At 45.0% G+C, this 17,448-nt stretch overlaps 1 protein-coding gene across 6 annotated transcripts in view; it reads left to right on the plus strand.

Moving 5' to 3' along the window:
- Positions 1-17,448, plus strand: part of LOC119176937 (cell adhesion molecule Dscam1) — a 640,641-nt gene that overhangs the window by 141,450 nt on the left and 481,743 nt on the right. For 3 of the 6 annotated variants that reach the window (XM_075878149.1, XM_075878153.1, XM_075878154.1), the window contains exon 2: positions 12,786-12,939. The exons of 2 other annotated variants lie outside the window; for them this stretch is intronic. In XM_075878149.1, the coding sequence (XP_075734264.1) occupies positions 12,792-12,939 (148 nt within the window). In that variant the 5' untranslated portion in view covers positions 12,786-12,791. The remainder of the gene's footprint in view (positions 1-12,785; positions 12,940-17,448) is intronic. One more of the 6 variants, XM_075878150.1, reaches the window with a different exon arrangement.

Raw genomic sequence — 17,448 nt, forward strand, 5'->3', positions numbered from 1 at the left:
CATGATGTCCGTATGTCAATTGTAAGTTAAAGCTGTATTTATAAATCGACACTTTCACACTATGTGTATGAGTGTTTTTTTAATAATGAATAATGAACGTATAATAATGAAGTTCATTTGATTTATGCCGATTGAGTTTCGTCTTAATAAGAAATCTATCAGCTTAACTTTCAGTTCTTCAGAAAACACACAAAAAAAATTCAAAAGAAAGTTTAACAAAACCCTACGAATGGCCGCATCGCCCAAACGGCGAGCGGACCTGAAAAAAAAAAAACACGAGTGCATGCCGCCGGCTTGCATGTGAAGTGGGAAAGGAGGGATTCCATGGGAAGCTTCATTCTCTCGATTTTTCGTCCTTCTCCTTTACTTGGGGACCTCACCAGTGGCGTCATGCGTCATGAAATTTCTGTTCGTGATTTATTTCTAGTAAGATGTCCGGCAACCGCCAGTGGTAAAATTGGCGCTGCTGCTGCGTATCATGATGCGTGCGAAAACGAATACATGGGAGGTATAGGGAGTTTTCGCCCCCTTGGGTTACGACGAGCCTAAATATATGCAGATTCACTGTAAAAGCTAAGGCAATAGCTTTCCGCTATTCCGGCCCAATACAAACCACCATGTATGTCCACGCTGTTCGAAAACGCCTGTAAAGAATACTTTGCCTCAGACTTATAGTTAATAAGGGAGAGATGTCTTGTGGAAGGAAATGTGCTCAAAGAGAGATGCTAATTGTCTAAAACTGAGGAACCACAATCAAATGAAGCATTTTCAGATGAGGTTTGCCCCTTTACATAAAACATAGACAATGACAAGCGTAAGTAAGCGTATTCCTTTTGCTGTTTCAGCGCAAAAGCTTTCCTGTCTTATTGTGTACTGCTATAATCGCTAGAGTTTTGTGACATGTATTATAGTGTGTTTAAGCCTCCAGGGAGTCCTTAGAGGATCGAAACTTTTTGAAAAAAACGTGATGTAACTGGTAGCCCCTCGATGGTGCTCCAACTTCCATTCAAATCTCCTTCTTCATCTAATTTTTAAACAGAAAAAGCTCGAACAGCGTGTGCGCTGCACCGACCGTAGGCTCAAAACCCACGCGTCAAAAATTTTCGGTACTTGAGCGATGCAAGGATGGCGGCATTGTGCTTGGCGATGAACGCGTGCGACGATTTTGGCGGCTGCGTATGCAAATGAGCAGGCGACTAGCATATGCGGCCGTTCCAGGGAGGGCCGAGGTGACGGCACTTCCGCCAAAAACAGCGGATGGCTTTTAGCAGGAATTCGCTGTCTGCTCGTGCGAACCGTTGCCGAGTTAAACGCTAATGATTACTTCTTTAAAGCACGCGCATATACTTCCACTTTCATTTTACACCCTTTACAACATTTCAAGTTCCCCATGCGCAGCACTTCTGTTCTTCCGTATATCGTGTCTCTTCTTTCTCTTGCATCGCTTTATTTTTCTTTTTTTCGGTCTTGTGCGCTTTCTCGCTCCTTAGGATTCGACGCACCCTGAGCACATTTTCGCACTACACACTTTGAGTTTTTTGTTGCTTATTCCACCTATAGTAAGTTTCTGTAAGTATACGACGATGTTAAATGTGTCCGGGCTTCCTCGTGAACTTTTCGTTGTTCGCTAAGAGCATAGTCGTGTCTTTCGTCCCTGATTCGCCCCGGCGGCATAAATTTTCATCTTGGCAGCTTAATTCCGCTTCGTCTCCACGGCTAGCCGCATGCAGCCGACGACGTCCTTTATAAGCTCGGTCGGTGTCGGGGTTTAGTTCATCAGCGCTACCGAGAGCACGCGCTGCGGTGCACTTCTAAATTATGGGCTTACACTGCCCCATTTTCTTTAACTTTGTGCGGCTCCTTAGTATTTCTCGGGGGAAGATCAAGAAACCGCATTTTCTACCGACGATGGAAAGTAGCTGCAAAGACTTTGATCTTGCTTTAACCGGCACTCCACTTATACGATCTAAATTTGCGCTCCCTTTCAGTCGTTGTCCCTGAAACGTTCATTTTGTTGAGTAAGTTAGTAATATGGCTTCGATGGCGTAATATTGCGTTCAGTTAGCCTAATACTGTCGTAAAAGCAGGCTAAATAAAATCTAATTATGGCAGTTTTGTTTCTGATGTTTCCTCCAGTTACGCAGTAATGCACAGTGTGGAGCAACATAGTGCACATTTCAGGGCACTTAATGGATGCGGCAACACGCGTTAAGAGGAAATGACACGTGGAACATGGAAATTTGCACTCATGAATCATGTCACAATTTTTTCAGACGGCGTACTTTTACACAATGCATTTTTGTAGGTTAATGCGGTCAGGAACATCAAACTTTGATCCCAAACACGGCCGGTTATCTCAAAATCATAGGCCTAAAAAGTAACCACCACCGCAACAAAGATCAATGAAATTGCAATGAACTATCAGAAGTGTACGAGAAAATAGCAAAGGCGTAACAAACCGTCACAAGGTAACAAAGACAAAACAACAAAAAAAGTTCGACAACAATCATCATGTAAAAGACAAACAAAACAAATTTTGATAACATGAATGACACGGGCAGATAGAGACAATGTAAATACCTAGTGTAGGAATGAGATCCATCAGTCACGCCGGAACAATGACGGGTGACGAATTTGTTTCCACACTAGCAAACGAATTATTGGCAGCAGTGCATCATTAAGGCTTACACACACGTGTGTACAAGTTAATGAGGCACAAAACATATTATCACAAAATTTCGGCGTTCCTGTGTGTTTGCGTAGGGGAGAAGGAAGAAGAGGAGAGAAGTTTCAAAACAGTGTGAGAGTCAAGAAACGAGTATCTGTATTTTTCTGCGCTCGCTTTATCAGCGCAAAATATATTGAACGCGGGGACGAAGGCCCCGGCACATCGCTGTACGATTCGCTCAACGACAGAGCCGCGGATTGGAAAAAGATATAGCAAGGGCCACGTGAACAAGAAATTGCCATTCTTTGGCTTCGAAGAGCTCACTCCTGAAAAGACTGGTCCACTTTGTGCCCGCGGTGCTGTCGTTCGGGCTCTCATTTTTGGGAAGACCACGAAAACGAGCCATAACTGTCCGCGATACGAAGCCGAGCGTGTACAAGAATTACAAAACGGGCACGGGCACCCACAACGGAGAGCACTGGAGATCAAGATATCTGGCTCGTCCGCCTGAAGATGCCCTTCTTTATTTCTTCTTTCTTTCTTTGCTCTTCCTGACGACGCTGTAAAGGCGACCGCGAATGGACGCTTGTAAAACAAGAGCGGGGACAGCCGATTGGTCGATACATTGGGCTGCAAGGGCCGTCAAATGACTAAGATCCGCGTCCTTCGGGCTTTCAGTTTTGCTCGCCGGTTTTCGCTGCACTCCTTCATTTGCCTTTACTGCCACTGCGGCTTTACGAGTTTTACGAGAGACGCTCCCCGACATCGCCCCTATAACAATAAACTCGTCCTCTGAGCGCACCTTGCTCATGTCGCGGCCCGCGGCATGTCTGGCGGTGCACGTATCTCCAACGCCTTCCAGGAGCTCTTACAGATAGGGGCCCGGGCCCCATGTCGATAACGCACCCTGATCTAAAGGGGAAACGCAGCCGCCCACATCGCTTCCTTATTTTACAGTCGCTAGTAAATGAAAACTGCTATATATTTTCATTGGGTCCCTCCGTATTTTTTTTTCAGAATTACCTCGAGGTTAAAGCTTTTCATAGATTTTCCTTTACTCGCACCGCCTGCAGCATCAATCCCGATATTTGTCTGTTTCGGTGATAACCACCTGATTCGTACAAAATTATCAAGCGCCTTTCAGCCTGGAGAGCGGGGCCTTTACCTTTTATTTCTTCCTTTTCAAAGTAGGAGCACTGCTTAAGCATTTGTACTTTTTCGGTAAAAATTATAGTTTTAACTATCGATCTCGAGAAATGCAGGCTAAAGGGCAGTAAAACTAGAATAATAGAGCACACACCTGAAGCTTTTGTGTGTGTGTGTTCTGACTGGCTAGCCAATTTGCTAATAATGTACTAAGCATCAAAATACGCTCGAAAACGCTCTCGCGAGCCGTTCTAGCATGGTTAAGAACCTGCTCACAATTTAAACCCCTTGCTCTTGCGTCTGTAAAAAGTACGTGTCTGAATATTTTATTTACCTTTGCCTTGTTTAAAACGAGTTAGAAACCCCATTTCGTTGCTTCTCTGGAAAAGAACAGCGCTGCGAGTGCTTTGGCACCCAAGGGCCTCAATGTCTATTTACTTCCGCTACAAATATTTATTTGCTTTCTACAGTTTGTTTATATTCGAAAATAAAGAAGGTGAAATGTAGTTGAAGTTTTTTTTTTTTTTTGGCAGCCAGTATAGTATTTGCCCAGAGGTTGGTTCGTGAACGAATGTTCAAAGGAATTGTTGTTCAAACAGTGAAGTCTCTAAATAATTGGTTTCGTGTTCTAAAAGAAGTTGCAACAAAACTTTCGCAGCTCACTGTACACAAACAAGATGAACAATACTGTATAATGTTTTAGAAAGAAGCAGCATACAAAACACAAAGTTTAGCACTACCTGTTTTCTAATTAGAAAGAACCGGTTAGATCCAAAAATGGGAGGCACATATGTATTAGTCGTGTAAGAAAATTAACTACATCTTTCTAAAGGGGACCCTGACAGAATTCGAAGCAGGAGCGTTGCGCACGGTGATTCAGCGGGCGATTCAGCGGAGGTTGCACAGCACCTTCGAGACGTTGCCGACCATAGAGTTTCCTAAAATTGACTAGTGGGGACTCTGGCGCTGCGATCGTTCATCTACCATGGGAATGATAAGTACAGTACACGGATTTACCTATATTTCATACTTGCGGGCGGCAAATCGTACTTGTGACCTTGCTTATTGTTGTGTTTGAGTTTTATTTCAAAGTAAAAAACAAACCCTTTTGCGCTTCGTGGCCGGATTTGAAAAGGTAATCCTAAATGAATAAGGTGGTGAAGTGCAACCGATGAACATTTGCTGATTTTTCTTTCGTGAGGAAACAGCTCCAAGCCGCACGAACGCACACGTAGCTAGAATTACGAACATGTGAGGAATCTGTGTACTCCCCATAATTGCCATTGCGCTGAAGCGCCGTGTGTTGCAGCTCCCATAGACACTAACACCAGAGTTTCCTATAGTGTATATTTAGGTAACTCTATGTTGCCAGCGACGTTTCCGAACACTATGACGTTTTGAATTCGCCGGCGTTGGTCTTCTATTGTCGGCGCTTCCAGTCGGCTTCCTTGGCTCGCGTTTGGTCGGGGTTACTCACGCACCGTCTCTATTCTCAAACACGATCACCGTGCTTGACTCGCACCTCATCGGTGTCGTTAGTCTTCCACTGCCGACGCTTGCGTTTGTCTTCCCTGGCTCGCACCTCGTCGGTGTGGCAGGCATGACGTCGCCATTTGCAAACACGATAGGCTCTGCTAACCATCGCAACGCCGGTGACCGCCTGGTTAGGCCAAATCGGTTCGGCGCATGTTAAGGTGGGCGAAGGAGCTTCACCTACAGCGTCCTCTTCGTCGCATATAAACGAGCCGAAAAAGTGTTCAATCGATGTGCTCTCGAACGTTGCGAGCGGTGGAGAGGGTGAAGCGTGAGAGGTTACACGCGCCGAGCGTGCGGCAGGCGAGGAAGAGAGTGACGTCACCACACACTACCTGCTTGGCACCATCCCGATACCTGCGATGAGGGCAGCGTGGTGCGGCGCGTTGGCACGGAAACACGGACGGATAGCGTTACGCAGGCTAGCCAAAGAGCTGCTTTGCATCTAAAATTTAGACGATGCTTGAGCTTCGCCTTCAGGAGTAGAACGCGAGAGCGTTATCAGGCCCCGTGCGGAACACATTCTCAATCGCTAGCCTAGCTTCGGTTCTCGGTGCATGCTTAAACCAAGCCGTAAGAAAATGAAGGACTCTATGGAGAACATTGGCTGTTTAACTGTCCCATAATGCCTATGGCAAGTACAGTTAAATGCGTACTACATCTTAATTCTTCCTTTTGCAAATCATCGAAAGGTCCATTACGCATCCGTAATGCGCGAACCTACACACACGCTGACTTTGTTGATGTGTTTGCTGCTGCTGATGTTGAATAAATATGCCTTAGAGCTTTGTAAGCAGTGGATATTTAAAGCAACCTCTCAATACGATATTCGCGTGTTTCAACGCTTGGCACAGTTTCTACGCTTTTACTACGCAATATTATGTGCGTTAGAAAGACTCCTTCAATCAGGTGACATTCAGGCATTTTTATTTACTTTTTTAACCAGGCATTTTCAAGCAATAGCGCTTTTCTGTGGTGGAACAACTGCTCGCCAAGTAGGTGGCCGGAGTTTCATACCAAGTCGAGCCGAAGACGGTTATTATTTATTTGCATCTTTTTCAATCCTATTGTGGTAGCAATTATATGCACACTCTCGGCTGGATTTTGCCACCGGCGTTGGCGTCGCCGTCAGTCACAGTATATGTATATGTATTCGCATATATGAAAACAAAAGAAAGAAATGAATCCAGAAAAAGACTCCAGCACGCGGAATCGAACCTCTCCACCGTGAGTGCGAGGCGTTAACAACTGAGCCGACGAGGAGCGCGTCCTTCAACGTTCAAACGGCAAGCTGTTTATATTTTCTACATTGCTTATTACTGCTACATTACGATTTCGCTGTCGTTCTCTCCAAGTATAATACCCCTGCACGCCCGTTAGTAGTCCGCTGTGCTTGCTTACTCGGCGTGCATGATCATGAGGCCGCCGCTGCGTATAAATACCAACTATATAGAGTACACGCTGAACCCTTAGATAATTTTAATTGGGCTATGACTGCAGCCTTGCCCATGTAGGGAGCCATCGGAAGTGGCCGTACGCATGCATAAGTACACGCTGGACCATGCCATGCGTTCGCTGCAGTCCAATAGATTTTTTCAGGCACTGCGTATAGTAACCACAGAAGGAGCAGCGTTACACTCTCGTGCATTCTTGTGAAGAAGCCACGCGAGTCCCATTGGTATCGGCAATCTGGTTCTATTCAACATCCTAAGTGACAAAAAAATGCTGGCGTATGAAAGCAACGCGAGTTCTATACCCACGACCTTCGGGAAGAAACCCAGATTGCTGAAAAAGTCCAGGAAACAGTGAATTGCGTATACTCTCCGTTGGCGCTGTTCCACACTGGTCTTTTCAGTGGTAACGGTTACCCATTTAGGACTGTTCGTTGATCTAGTTGATTCGAAGCGTAATTTTTATGCCACGTATGCGACTTCTTGCTTAAAGCACTGATATAATAGCACAATTCGGGATGTCAAACAAATAAATTCCACAAAACGGGTGGCAAGTAATCAATTGTGCCAGCCTGGCCGGTTGATTGTTATAAGCCGCTGCCACAGTATTACAAGGCCGAGTTGAAGTAGTCTAGACAAATTGATTAGCTATAGATCATGCTGATATGTAATCGCCGCTCGGCCACCCACTTTACGAAGCATATTCCCACACGAAACTGATATTCTGCCTTGCTCTATGTATTCATAGTAAGTGGCAATCCTGTCGGTTTATATATTTTTGCTGTTACATGATATCAATCACATTATATGCTATTTCTGACCTTATTGATGCACTCCTTCGGGCTTCGTTCGCTCTTTTACTCGCCGCATAGCAAAAAATAAACCATGAAGGTGTAATTAAGCAAGCAGCCGTTTTTAACTGTTTTCAGTCATTTGTTTCCTCGCGCACATACACGCAAAGCACCACTAAGCAATTTCGCGATGGCGGATCACGCAAAAATGTCATGTAAAAGTTAAGGAGTATTTTTTTGTTACGCTACTTCGTCAGTGAGTGTGCTTTGCCTAAATGACGCAGCAATTTTTACTTTATGTTGTTGTTTTCTTTTCACTTTATGCAATAAAGCTACCAGGGCAGCCAGTGTATCTGTATATACAACGCATAAGCTTTTAGGTGCACTGTGATTGCGGTACTTCAAAATGTAGAGGATATAAACCCAAATCTGCACTGTCATATTTACAATAGGAATTTCCGGCACAGCCCTTGTTGTGTTTGCGGCATGGCCCTTGTTGTGTTTACGCCACATCATTGCTATTTTACGGCGGCGACACATGAGATCATGATATCAACTGAGAATAAACAAACTTATGTTTGATAATACCCCATGGGCTGGGCGCTCTTTAGCACCATCAACATTCATAATACTATTACTATGCCACACGAAGACGATGCAAGCAATCATCCAATTCGTATACTATCTGAGGGCAGGTGTCCATAGAATCACTGACCTCGAGTAATTTCAGCAACTCGCCTTTGTTTATTGTCAGACCCGCAAGTGTCAGCAAGAAACGCAGTAACTGGTTCGTGAACGTGGAGAAAAAGTCTGTGTGTGACGTGGCTCAAAAAATACAGCGCCAGTATTGTAGTCTGGGTGAAGCCATATGGCGCAGTCTAATTTGGCATATTGAGAGGTGATTATCTGTCGCAATCTTTTTCTCAATTACGGTAAAAACTGCGAACGAAAATATTAGGTCAAGACAGGTACACGACTAAGCACATATGCCAAATGAAAGCTGATAGGAAGAAACACAAACATCAGCAACATGTTTCAAGAAACACGCTAACGACTGCAGGTTGTTTGTTGTTTATATTTGTGGTTCTCCAAAAGAAGTTTTAGTTGCCAGTGCGTGCTTGTGCGTGTGCCTGCCTTGTGCCCGTTTGTTTGTATGTTTGTTTTTCACGTAGTTTTTGTCTCTATAGATTGCCAACTCGCACGGCATTAAATTATTCAACTGTTGCAATCTTTTGTGCTTTTGTGCATCTATCTATCTATCTATCTATCTATCTATCTATCTATCTATCTATCTATCTATCTATCTATCTATCTATCTATCTATCTATCTATCTATCTATCTATCTATCTAATAAAGAAATAAGAAACATTGAATCATCGCAACTACCGTCATCTGTTTCCTGCCATATACAGTGAGCGTCCAAAAATTTTGGGACTACAACAATGTCGACAAGAAACAAATGGTCTTAGACACCCCTCATTAAATCCAATGACTATCCCTTATTTTCTTAGCATGTGTCGTTTGTCAGCACTCGCAAGTACCCCGAATTGGCATCATCCATACCACCTTCGTGCGTTTGTCTCGCCGTTGCTGTGCCGCTACTTTCTTCACTTCTCTTATAATAATAATAATAATAATAATAATAATAATAATAATAATAATAATAATAATAATAATAATAATAATAATAATAATAATAATAATAATAATAATAATAATAATAATAATAATAATAATAATAATAATAATAATAACAGTATAATAATATTTTAATAACAATCATAATAATAACTTAGGTTTTGCGTCCTAAAGTGACAATATGATTATGAGGGACGCTGTACTGGAGAACTCCAGAAAATTCGACTAGCAGGAATCGTCCAAACTCTAGCATTTCGCTTGAATCGAAAGACGCCCGCCATGGCCGAGGTTTAACCTTAGGGTCAACCGTCAAGCACCATAACCACAAGACCTGCACGACGGTTTTCTTCACTTCTCAAATTAATTATCTCTGACATATTAGTTTATTTTTATATTATATGCATGTGACGTTTAGAGTTCATAAATCGCCACATAAATATGAGAGACGCCTTAGTGGAAGATTCCGGTAATTTCGACCACTTGGGGTTCCTTAACGTGCACCGAATTTGGAGCACATGGGCATACAGTATGTTAACCTCCATCGAAAACACAGCCGCCAGAGCCGGGATTCAATCCCGCGACCTGCGGGTCAGCAGCCGAGTACCTTAGCCACTAGACCACCACAGCGGGGCTAGTTTTATTTTAAACGAAGGCGTGTTATGGCAAGGTTAACCAAACACTGACTGGTGCCAGTTATATCACGGAAATAACTTCATGAAAAGTGAACGACTATCAACGACACACATACATAGTCGGAGCAAAAAAAAAGTTATCCAGGAATCAAATGTCCGAAACCTCCATCCTGGAGCAGAACCGGCCGGAAGAGTCAACCATTAGGCCATGATTGCATTAGTAAGCCGTTAGGCCAGACTCCGAACGCCAGCACGTTTATTTCATTTTCCCACGCACCCCTTCATGTAGTGCAACAATCTAGGGAAGGGGGAGGGTAATGCCACGAACTGCTACACCAAGACACAAACGTGTTCCAGCAATGAGCGATGCGGGAGCATCTCAGCGCAGTGGAGGCATGTTTTTTAGTGACGACGCATTTGACCACACGGAATCTCTTCCGTGTCATATGAACCAAAGACGCTTGGTTGACCCTTCTTCACTTTAAGCGTAATTGGGGAAGGACTTGCGCTTCACGTATACGTGATCACCATAAGCGTGACCACTGTTTGCATTCAGGGAGTGGGGCGAAAATTCAATGCAGCGCCCGCTCCTTATAAAGTCAATGTGTGTGGCAGACTTTGCACCCCCCCCCCCACTTAAATGACTATATGGTCATAACTACTGCACGCAGCACCAGCTGGCAGAAAAAAGCGTTACACAATCATATGGCTTCAAGTGGCGCTGGCAAACACTCCCATGATTACGCGTACAAAACTACCAAATAAAGTCTTTGGTTAAACGACAGACGTTCCTAGATCAACTGGTAGAGCATTGGAAGCGCCACTTGAAGGTATGACTAAAACAGAGTGGCGCCAACCAAGCTAGTTATTGCAAGCAAAAAATTCTTTTTCTTTACTCTACAAAAACGAAAAAATACGATGATTGTAGTCTCGTTCATCCCCTTCTTTAGGGGCGATTGTTGTGGATTCAGTCACCATCGACAGTGAGTCATTTTCTTGCCCACTTCAATTTCTTCCAATGCACATCGCAATTACTACACTACAGCAAATGACTACGAAATGTCCTTTATGGTTTCCTTGGTTTCATGGTTCCATGTCTTCATTAGATTCCATCTAACAAAGAAGTGTGACCCTCTATTGAATTTTTAGATAAATATGTGGAGTTTAACGTCCCAAAACCACCATATGATTATGAGAGACGCGTAGTAGAGGGCTTCGAAAATTTCGACCCCCTGGGGTTCTTTAACGTGTGCCCAAATCTGAGCACACGGGCCTACATTTGGTCCTTCATCGGAAATGAAGCCGCCGCAGCCGGGATTTCATCCCGCGACCTGCGGGTCGGCAGCCGAGTACCTTAGCCACTAGACCACCGTGGCGGGGCCTCGATCCTATTCCCTTCTTGCTTGAACCGGGGACAGACCAGCAAGAGGGAAGCGCAACGCACACGCGCGTACTAGATCTGCGCGACGAGCTGTGCTTTTAGCATTTGCGAAGATGAATGTGTGGGAAACTCTCGGTACGCTACACTCACTTTCGATTAGGGCTAAAGTGCCTGCACGGTCGGAGGAGGCGTTCACTATAACCGAGTGCAGCATGTCATGAGGCACCTCCAGATCGCCATCGCCAGCTGAATAGGGGGCCTTTCATGTACCCGTTGGGACAATAAGTTCGCGAAGCCCTTTTACCGACTACCTCTCCGGCTTCACTTGTGCAGTTTGCGAACGCCCTTTGTTGCGACATTTACCCTTCCCTGCTTCCAGTTCTCACCTCAATTACTTTTGTACCCAAAATTGTTGCGAACGGTCGTCAACATTTGTGGTGGGGAAAGGCATGATGCTGCACCTGCAAACGCAAACGAGTATACTTCAAAGATAGCCATGCCGGCAACACACTGTGTGCATTGTACTTCTTAAGGTTAAAAAAAACTGCAAAATACACATTTCGCTTGCGTTTTCTGAACTCTCCCAGTCAATGAGGGATTAGCCATACTTTTGTCAAATATATTGTAACGGGGAGTATTAAATGAGTTAACGCTGGTTGGGATAACACTGCACACAGTGTGCATTGATGCAGGACAACAGGGCAGTCCAGACACGGCCCCACAACAACATCGTCATCTTCAGCCCTTCTGCGTCATTTCTGCACCCGTGCCTGAGGTACCTTTCTATACCCGTAACATTACCTCGGGCAGCAAAGCACCGTCCCGGTGCCTGCTGTTATTATACGGACGGGTCACTGTGATAGGGCTTCAGGCGAGATACAATATCTTATGAAGGCTCAGAAGGACCCTGGACGTGAGAATAGAAAATAATCGTATTCGAAGATATTGTAAACATTCGCAGTTGCTACGCGGCACTACATTCACTTCGCGCATATCGCGTGACGGCTATATATATAACAGCTTTGCAATTATAGTCAAAACACTGCGTGTGGAGATCGTCGCACTCGTGCAGGTGCTCGGTGATGAACAGCTCCCTGGTGTGGCTCGCTTGCATGGGTGCTGCGTATATAGCTATGCGTGCGGCCACCATAGACTGACCGGCGGGCACATAGCGGGCCCTCTCTCTGACTGGTGCACCTCCTGACTTCAGGAGGTTCCCTCCGGGTCCTCTGTTTCTCTTGGCCACTCGTGGCTCCCAAGCAGTTGGGAGATGCGGGCCACGCGCCGGCGTCATTTGTCCGCGCCAACAAATGGTTTCGCCAAAGTGATGGATGCGGCCGAGTGCGTCTCTCTACAAGCTTGAGCGCATGTGTCCCTCGCGCCGGACGCAGACAGGCTCGGCCGCGCCGTTCAGCCCTCTTGTCGATGTGCTGATTAAACTTGATCCCTGTCTCTAGATTTTTTTTCCTCAGCGCGCAGAACCAGACGACGGAGTAGTTGAACAATACCCGAATTCATCTTCCTTTTCTTTTTTGCGATCCAAGACAGGGATGCATACGTGCCTGTCCGCCCTAATGCGCCTGGCAAACCGGCTTCAGTCTATCGTAATCTCGGCTGAGGCCTTCAGTGGCCTGCTGCTTCATATCATGGCATCCAGGACACTCAGGACTGTGTGGTGCTCCCGTGATCATGAACATGGTGAGTGCTGCCAAGCCAATGGTTAGGAAGCCCTTAAACACGTTGCGAAAATATTTTGCGACTCCATCTCTTGCTCTAGTCGACAATTTGCTTTGAACATCAGCGAAAAACTGTCATGTCTATTAAAACCACTTTATTGCATGAAATCAGTACAGTTGAGAAACAAATGCTTTATTCAGTTGTCTGCACGTTATCAATCTTCCCTTGCCCCTGCAAAACAATTTGAACAAGGACGAAGCTCAGGATTATAAAAAAACGTATGCCGCTATCTAAAACTTCCATCTTTCTTAAGAATTTATTTTCTCGTGAAAGCCACCATCTGGCACTCTTGCCGGTGCAAGGAATTTTGGTGTGCCTGACTTAGGTAATTAAATTGAGAGTGTTATCTTTCCCAAGCGCGGTGATTCACTTAGAACAAGTCTTAAAAAAAGGATACAGTCTGAAAACAAGCCACCGCTCAGGGGTGCATCTGCAAGGTAATTGTTGCGCCCTAAAGGTAGCGCCCAGTTTTTCAGCGTTGAATAAGGCTTTCTATATGTATCGCAGAGGTTCTTGTTATAAATGAATGGTAACTTGAATGTGTTGCAGAAAAATGTGGGCTTTTATTCAAGTATGTGGCCTATACTGCAGAAGTATCTACTAAAAAAATGTTGTTGCATCGCTTTTGCTTTGTTTTACTTAGTCAAGAAAAAAAATAGTGATTCATCTCAACTAATTTCGAAGTACAACAAACGTTGAAACGACAGGACATAAAAAAGACAAAAGCAACAGCTCTAAGAAAAATTATTTACTGCTACTTCCACTGCAAGATACAACGAAAAAAGTAGCTGCATATAAAAAAACAAGAAAAACTTCATTCTGGAACAAGCCATCACTGCCTGCAGACCTTCGTATCATTGGTAGACCCTTAATAGGGACCCACCTAAATAGCTGAATATGGACAACAAACCAGGCACTTTTCGTCTAGTGTCTTGAATATAGCCAGCATTTACCAAAACCTGCTTATGAGTGCAGGTAGCATAACTTTCAATGCAGCGAAAATACAAAGAGCATATGAGCCTCCTTTGCTGGCGTATTTTGTGCGCATCTCACGTATCGTGAGTTCGTTGCTCGCAAGGTCGATCTACAAATTTGCATTTGATGATGATGATGACCTTATATAAATGGCGCTCAACCACAAAGGTGAGCGCAATTATCTGCCAAATGACTTGCAACTTGGCCTCAAGACTATTAGGTATGCTCACGAATACAATTGCAAACACACAATTGCAAAAGCCTGCTTTCGCCATGTAACAACGCATGAAATTTTTATCTTAAAGCCAATAGCACCCGCGCACCTTACAAACCTTCATACGCCACCATGAGAACTGCACATCTACTATTACCAGATTCCTTTGATCTCTAGAAAAAGTGAGAATTTTATTATGGGCAAAACACTCTACTTCGCTTCCTATTTTCCGCTCAGTCATGTTCAACCGGTGGGGTAGCGCATGCACGAATGTGATAAGTGCAGCATAAGAGCGGGCAAGGTCCTCGCCATTTATATCATCCCTGTCACCGTTTTTGTTGTGCCTTATGGTGGCTTTCAAAGCCAACAGTTCAAACGGAAAACCTGCGTGCTGGAGACGTTGCATTTGGCGTAGAAAACTACTTGCCATCTACGTTCCTATGAATAGCGTTGTGCTGCTCTAGGTCAGGGTGTTGCTTCGTCATACAACTTGAGAATGTGCTGATATACAGGTATAGTGGGCGCATGAGTGATTTACTCGTTGTATACGAGCATTGTTAAACTGTGCAACAACCAGCCTAATTCATTTAAATGTAGATTTTAACGTCCCGAAACCACTATATGATTATGAGAGACGCCGTATTGAAGGTTTCCAGAAATTTCGACCACCCTTGGTTCTTTAACATGCACCCAAATCTGAGTACACGGCCCTACAGCATTTTCGCCTCCATCGAAAATTACCACCCAGCTTATAGTACAGTACGCTCCTGCAGTTCTTGAATACTTTAGTACGTATAGGTGGCGTTTCTGGGACAAGCGTCGATTTATTCGATTATGGCTGTTTTTCTCCACGCGTGGCGAACATTGTGAAGTTTCCTATTGTTTATTATTTTTCGCAGAGGCGCAGCATGTTTTAACTATGAGTCAGTTGATTACAGCAACTTTAAGTACTCTGAGGCAAATGATTTCAAACACGTCGCTATTGTTTCTAATTATTCAATTTTGTCAAAATAATGAGGGTTACCACTCACAAAACCTCTCTCTAAAGTAGAGCCCGCTACTGTCCAAAGGCGTGGTGGCGGCCTCGTTGTAATGCTCATCGCCGTTGCCACTTACGGATACCCAGATATTGGAAATTGAATAAACGCTCGTGAACCAATAACATCCTTAGAACAAATGTCCAGGATCGTATTTCCGATACTAAACCGCGCGAGAAGCACAAATTGGGGATCCACTGCGGCCACCGTTACACGTGTGACATTTGAAGCACTTCGCATCGGCTCCGCACTTATATTTCAGACATTTGGCCAACAGTGTTGGTCCAGTTGAAAAGATGGATCAAACTTATTTTGCTTACAGCATAAAAAAGATACCAGCTCACGGACAAGCTGAATTGAGTTCATAGTGTCTACGGTATATCTCGCGAAAGGCGATATAACACCATTACTATTTTTTAAAAACGAATGTTAGCCTAAAAAACGGTGGGAGAAAAATAGTTTAGGTGTGGACACTCTCTGCCCGGCCCGACGGAGAGCTATTCAGATAATGTAAGTTTTCAGTACATGCACCGGCCGCAGTCTTAAGGATGGCGCTGCGACATGGAGGCTTAAGAAACCTAGCGCGACGAAAGGAACGCATATTTTTTCTACTTTTTTCACCTCATAGCATTTTATTTTTAAACAATACACGCTAGCAATTAGAGCCAGAAACGCATACCGCGTTTCTTTTGACCCAAGAATGCCACGGATGGCAAAGGCTGCAATTGGCTGCACAGTGTTGGCAAAAAAAATTATACTTCTAACGCTGATTTGTGACAGCAGTGTTCAATCTTGAATTATTTTTCTTACACCGTGGGCTGAAATATAATGTCGTTGAGTCTATTAACTCTGGCACTTATGTGTCTAGATGACTTTCAGGCCACCTCAGCTAATGTTCTTTTCGTAAACTCTTTAACATTAACGCCACCACGACTTAGAACACGAGGTGGAGGACAAAAATAAAAGAAAGTGTACCGACCCACTCGGTTCATATTTGTTTGCGGTCTTTCAGCGGAAATCTCAAGCATCAAGCCATCGTATATATCATTGAGAACTACGCGTCGTTGTCGACAAGGGCTTATATCCTAGAGGTTTTCTTTAACCCAAGGACAATATATTATGCACACGTTCATCGTGGTAGTAAGCAGGGTTGTATACCCAAGGTGTAAATGTGAATGGCTTTTGAGGACGCACTCAATCGTTACCACGGCACACAACATAAAATTGTGTTACATAGGTCGCAATCATGCTTGAGCGTCAACATTTGCCTTGATTACTGACGATATTAATATAGTGTTTTCCTCGTGGTGGGTCATTAGTTCATAAAGGCTGAAAATTAGGGACGACAAGCTAGCTGCTAGTAAGACAAGCGGAGGTTAATTGAGCAGGAAAGAAAGGAGACAGCAAACAGGAGGCGAGCAGGTGCGACGCTTCCAGTCCGACATGTGTGACTGAGTGCCAGTCTCTGGCAAGCACATTAAACGTGGCCGGCGCACAGATGCCCGCACGAGAGACAGTTTCTGGGGAGTTGTAACCTTGGTTCATCTCGCTCCATATCTGCCCAGAAGATGCAGCAGCGACCGGCCAGTGCGTGCTGGCGCGTCCAGACCATTGCGGTCAGCGATGGTGGCACTGTACACTCATCCCACTTACGAGCTCAGTTTTTGTGCAGTGTTCGCGTGCGCTTCACTGCTCTCTGTCCTCCAAGAATGGGCAGAGGAGGGAGAACCGTCCCTCCGGGCGAAATAGCCTGGCGCGGAAGACACTTTGGGCAAAGAGAGGAAGAAGGGGAACGTAAACGGAAGGACGAAGACGACGCGGCGGGCCTGATAAAAAATTTAGAACTGGTCGTCCAACCCGAAGCTGCCGCAGAGTGCGCGAGATGGGCGTAGGACCCGTATTCGACACTCGAGATTAGCTCGAGAGGAGCTTTGCTGTAAGTACGCAATTAGCGTCCTGCCATTTGCAGGCGCGCGGAAGCTCTTCGTTCGTCCACCTTTATTCATGGGACGACTCAGCGCCGACGAGTCGTCGCTGCACGAGTGTTTTCGCTGAGCTCGGGATTTCGGGCGTAATGCGCGCCGTTACCGAGAGACAGCCGCGGCGCCGCATCGCACAGGTGGCACCGCGCCCGCTTGCGAGGGACGTGTTGTGAAATTTGCATCGTTTCCCGAGCGTTTTACGACGCTGCGCCGCACCGGGCAACAGGCGCGGGATTAGCGGGTGCGGCTGCGTGCCGAGCAC

The sequence above is a fragment of the Rhipicephalus microplus genome, chromosome X, assembly GCF_043290135.1.
Source record: "Rhipicephalus microplus isolate Deutch F79 chromosome X, USDA_Rmic, whole genome shotgun sequence".
Classification (NCBI taxonomy): domain Eukaryota; kingdom Metazoa; phylum Arthropoda; class Arachnida; order Ixodida; family Ixodidae; genus Rhipicephalus; species Rhipicephalus microplus.